The sequence below is a fragment of the Branchiostoma belcheri genome, unplaced genomic scaffold (assembly GCF_001625305.1).
Source record: "Branchiostoma belcheri isolate BF01 breed outbred unplaced genomic scaffold, Haploidv18h27 scaffold32, whole genome shotgun sequence".
NCBI classification, from domain to species: Eukaryota; Metazoa; Chordata; class Leptocardii; order Amphioxiformes; family Branchiostomatidae; genus Branchiostoma; species Branchiostoma belcheri.
This window is the reverse complement of record NW_017803932.1, coordinates 542,311-547,658: the sequence shown is the minus strand read 5'-3', so window position 1 is coordinate 547,658 and position 5,348 is coordinate 542,311. Positions and strand designations below refer to the sequence as shown.

General features: G+C 45.6%; 1 protein-coding gene across 1 annotated transcript in view; it reads left to right on the top strand.

The window, feature by feature from the left end:
* LOC109474947 (polycystic kidney disease protein 1-like 2) overlaps window positions 1-5,348 on the top strand; it is a 19,826-nt gene continuing 14,478 nt past the window's right edge. The window contains exons 1-2 of the mRNA XM_019775445.1: window positions 1-85; window positions 4,760-4,930. Coding sequence (XP_019631004.1) covers window positions 16-85; window positions 4,760-4,930 — 241 coding nt within the window. The 5' untranslated portion in view covers window positions 1-15. The remainder of the gene's footprint in view (window positions 86-4,759; window positions 4,931-5,348) is intronic.

The window sequence follows — 5,348 nt, the reverse complement described above, 5'->3', positions numbered from 1 at the left end:
ACGTTCGCCTGGCACATGTACGAGCACGACCTGAGAACCGACACAAGCAAGGAGATCGCCGATCTGTCCACCATTCGGGTTCAACGTACGGTATTCCTCTTGTGGAGTTTTTGAACGAACGAACGAACGAACGAATGAATGAATGAATGAATGAATGAATGGTTCAACCAACTCACAGATCACAATTCAATTCAATATATTTAACGTATCAATATTGCAGACAAAAAGTAGCATGAATGGCACTGATATTTACAAATTATATTGATAGATATTTAAAACACATATGCATACACTGACTTGGCAGTTCCAATTTTTCCAAGAAATTAAATTTTTGAACACCTGTTATATATGCGCTACTAAGTTTCCTCACAGCTCCCGTACAGGCTGCGCAAATTATCGCGAGCCGTCGCGATAGAATTGTGGTCGGTCTGCCGTTCGTACAGGTCGCTCCTGAACGTTTCCTCCCGGTTCTCTTCTATTGCGCAGTGATTTGTCAGACAACTACGTGCACGCTCATTTGTGCTGTGATTAAAATCAGTACCTTGTTGGTATAGCGTATTTGCCGCTGCTATGGCATAAGGCATTTCTTCTTCACCGGCCTCGGCATTTCCCATTTGAGATTCGGATTCTCCATGTATCAGGGTTGTATTTGCGTCAGTACTTTGTTGGTATAGCGTATTTGCCGCTGCTATGCCATAAGGCATTTCTTCTTCACCGGCCCCGGCATTCTCCATTTGAGAGTCAGATTCTCCATGTACCAGGGTTGAATTTGCATCCTCCTCCTGACTTGGGTTGACATCATCGTCACAGCTAGGTAGAGGGGGCGGCGCTGCAGAGGCGTAATTATGATATTGGACCTCCTCATCAACATCCGAGGCGTCATCGTTGTCATAGTGGTGAACCTGCGCTTCTGTAGTACCGGCCGTATGCGCTGGGAGCGCTTCTGTCACGCGGTGGGATATGTGTCGTGCTGTTTCAACAGCGGGCCGACATTCTTGTAGTCGCAGTCGTCGGAGAGGGAAGGTATTCGGGTCCTCTTCCATTGATCGTTCTGCAAAATCGATATCTGGCACGTTGTGACGAGAGATACAGACAGCCATGGCCTGTACACTCATGTGCAATGCTGCACTAGCGATGTGATGGCTGTTCACTCGACTCGTGTTTCGTTTTCTCCGACTGAAGAAGACGACAGGAAAGAACGCCAAAAGGACGGCGGCGATAGCAATAGCAATGGTGGACAAGACGACGGTGTTGGATGTAGTTTTTTTCTGTGAGTTATCGTTTACAAACACACAGACATTTTTGCTAGATGACGGCAAATGAGACCAGTATGGACAACAGGATATGTTCGTTGAACCATTACACGTGCCCGTGTCGTTTTTATCGTCTGTGTCGTCTGGTGGTGACTTAGTCGTGTGTTGCCATTGCTGTTTCTCGTCGGGTTCTGTTGGGTTCAAACACAAAAGCAGATCAAACCGTAGGGTCCTTTTGCCGTTTTCCATGTCGAATCCACATGTGTACACACCCGAGTTTTCAGCGGTAAAGTTTTTAATTGTGACCTCTTGTGTCAGAGATTTAAAAACGTGGCGCCCTGTCGGGGTGATCCAGTAGTAACCACTAGCAAAGCGCCTGGCTAAGGGCAACGGTAACGTTATGTCGGAATGTTCACTTGGGTAGGAGATGGCGGGGAATAGACCGAAGTATTTTGAACGGCTTTTGATAAGGATGAATTTTTTCACGAAAAGGCGGCCACGTTTGATGTCTATTTGGTACGGTGTCATTTTCCCGCGCGGCCCCGTGTTCAAGGCGTCCGGGCCCCGCGTGTTCAAGGCGTCGGGGCCGCGTGCCTCTGGGCACCGCAATGGGTTTCCTTGTAACTCGTAGGAGGCCAACGGGCGTGCCGTGTTTATATCTCTGGGTATCGTACTGATGTTGTTCACTCTGAGAATGACGAAAGACAGTTGCTTGCTAGGAATCCGCCTGACGGCCAGCATGGGAACTGCATTGAGACGGTTTCCAGACAGTTCGAGAAACTCCAGACTCTCCAGGCCGTGGAACGCGCGCTCTGATATACTAGAGATGAAGTTGTTTGAGAGAAAGAGATCCAGTAGAGCGTGCAGTGTAGAAAAGATGAAGTCACGAAGGGAACCGATGCGATTTCTGTCCAGATCCAGAAATAGTAGTTTACGCAGACTTTGGAAGGTTTTAGGAAATATATCTTTCACCCTGTTGTTGTAGATGAGTAGGTACCGTATGTTTGGAGTTGTGTCGAAAGTGCCGAGGTCGGTTATTATGTTGTCTGACAATTTTACAGTATGGGCGTCTGGCATGATTGAGTCTATAGGGACGTATGTTAGGTTATGTCCTGTATAATCAACGGATTTCCCAACAGTAGTATTTATCAGCAAAGCCAAAACAACGACAAAAGTCACAAATTCCATTTGGCTTCGCGTCGTCACACTCGGAATCCAGAATCTTTCTATGACAAGAAATAATAAAAAAAGTAAATATCCGCAGGCGGATTGAAATTTAAAAAAATAAAATAGATCTACTCTCCAGTGATTTCTTTCATCATGTCTTCTATCAAATCTACCGGTATAAAGCTTATTTTGCAATAACTATACATGTTGCTGTGTTCGATTGATTGATTCATTCATTCTGTTATCTATTTGAACGTAATAGCAATAAAATGTACGTTAACAACATGCTGAGTGCTGATGCAAAGTGCTGAGGAGGAAAAGAAACTAACGGGGCTGCAATTGTGATTTGACTTCCTCATCTAGTGGAAACAACTCAACTGATACATCAATCTAATATATAAATGAACAGAATCATGATAGTACGAAACTAATAATAGGGTAAAGAACAAAATTTTCAACATAAATAAAGAACATAGAAGCTATATTACACCATAACATTTACACGGTGTTGAGATATTTTCGTTTAATTTTCTGATTTGCAGGTTTCCAGAATAGAGCAAAATAATCAATCCATCTGTAAGCTTCGTGTACTTACCGATTTTGAAGAATTCAGAGGTTGTTCTGGCGCTGGTACTGACTCTCACAGCTCGCTGGTGTGTGGTGTGTCTGTCGCTGTACTGACTCTCACAGCTCGCTGGTGTGTGGTGTGTCTGCGGCTGGTACTGACTCTCACAACTCGCTGGTGTGTGGTGTGTCTGGCGCTGGTACTGACTCTCACAGCTCGCTGGTGTGTGGTGTGTCTGTCGCTGTACTGACTCTCACAGCTCGCTGGTGTGTCTGTCGCTGTACTGACTCTCACAGCTCGCTGGTGTGTGTCTAGCGCTGGTACTGTCCCTCACAGCTCGCTGGTGTGTGGTGTGTCTGCGGCTGGTACTGACTCTCACAGCTCTCTGGTGTGTCTGTCGCTGTAGTGACTCTCACAGCTCGCTGGTATGTCTGTCGCTGTACTGACTCTCACAGCTCGCTGGTGTGTGGTGTGTCTGTCGCTGTACTGACTCTCACAGCTCGCTGGTGTGTGGTGTCGCTGTAGCTGGTACTGTCCCTCACAGCTCGCTGGTGTGTGGTGTGTCTGCGGCTGGTACTGACTCTCACAGCTCGCTGGTGTGTCTGTCGCTGGTACTGAATCTCACAGCTCGCTGGTGTGTCTGTCGCTGGTACTGAATCTCACAGCTCGCTGGTGTGTGGTGTGTCTGTCGCTGTACTGACTCTCACAGCTCGCTGGTGTGTGGTGTCGCTGGTACTGTCCCTCACAGCTCGCTGGTGTGTGGTGTCGTTGGCGCTGGTACTGACTCTCACAGCTCGCTGGTGTGTGGTGTGTCTGTCGCTGTACTGACTCTCACAGCTCGCTGGTGTGTGGTGCTGTATTGGTCTGGATGAAAATAGCTCATCTAGTGAATATGATGGCACGTTTGCAAGTAGCCAACTCTTGTCATTGGTCAGAAGCGATTGTCTCTTGTTTTTACCGAGTTTTGTCCTTGATTATTTGGTCTCATGTAAAGTAGGTTTCTTTTTCTGGTAACATAAATGCAACTGGGTCAGGGATTCGTGTCTTGAATATGTATGCTTTGGATAATGGTTGAAGCTGACGACGACGAAACGTTAACAGCTTATTTGTTTTATAGTATCATTTTCCTACCGAGGAAGACGATTACTCGCCAGAGTTTGGTATTTTACAAACTGAGAAGGAGAGATATGCACATGGCATGCTGCATTGCATCATATGATGTCCGTCTTTCTGGTGCAAGGATGATCATATGAACAGGGTGTCCATCACATAATCATGCACACATACCTGGACACGGACGATTGTCTGTAAAAACAAGGACATTCTACAAGAGGCCTCTTGTAGAATGACCTTGGTAAAACGGTCGATATTGCATCTCACGGAGGTTTGAGTTTTTGTGTTTTGTTACAGTTACCTTAAACTTGTTTTGGAAGGAATGGAAAGCATATTGTGACGATTTCATTTGGAATCAAGCATCCAGCCAAATGAATCTCAGCTACCACACACAAGCCACCTTACATATGCACTATTCCTTCGATAGTACTTCTTGAAAAAAAGCGAAAGTAGCTTCTCCCCCCCCCCTTTATCAACTCTCTTGTTGTATCTTTGTTTCTAGAACGTGTCAAGTGTATAGCGTGTAAATAGTATTCTAGTAATTCCCTACTGTTTCGTGGGTGGTGGTGCTCAAATATTGTTTAAAACTGTCCGACAATGTAGCGAAACAAGGCTATTCATGCGCCAGGTAGGCTCAGTCTAATATTGTTTGAACTCTTAGGATTACAACCTAACGAGCTGGGGATACTGGCTGGAAACCTTCAAGCCGGGAAAAGGTACAAGTGGATTGTTGACGCCGTGCCCAACAATCTCAGACCCACGGTTTCTGTTGAGTATGAGGCGGCTACGGCGTACAAGTACAATATGTCCTGCACCGCGGCTCCAACTCTAGGTATCGTATTGTCCATCTAACCCACCAAGCAGATGTGGCTCCGTCTCAGTGTTTTACCTGAGTGTGTTTTGTAACGCTAAATACTGTTTTGATATTGTAACCAACCGATTCATCTTCTTGAAGATTTTCTGTCCTCACACATGCATTGCACATGTCGATGCCTTCATAGGTATCTTTTTTTGCACATTCAATACACCAATCCTGACTGCTCTTAACAAATACACTTCAACCACTGATAGCATGGAAATAACGTTCACCAATTAATGAGAAAGTAGTTACAGGTTCAGCAAATATCTGCATTTTTTATGTTTTCGTTTTGCGTTTCTACGTTTGGACAGAGGCGGGGCTTTGCGTTTTAATGAGTTGTACCTTGTTGTTGTATAGGTTTCTCGTGGCAGACAAACTTCGCCATCACCGC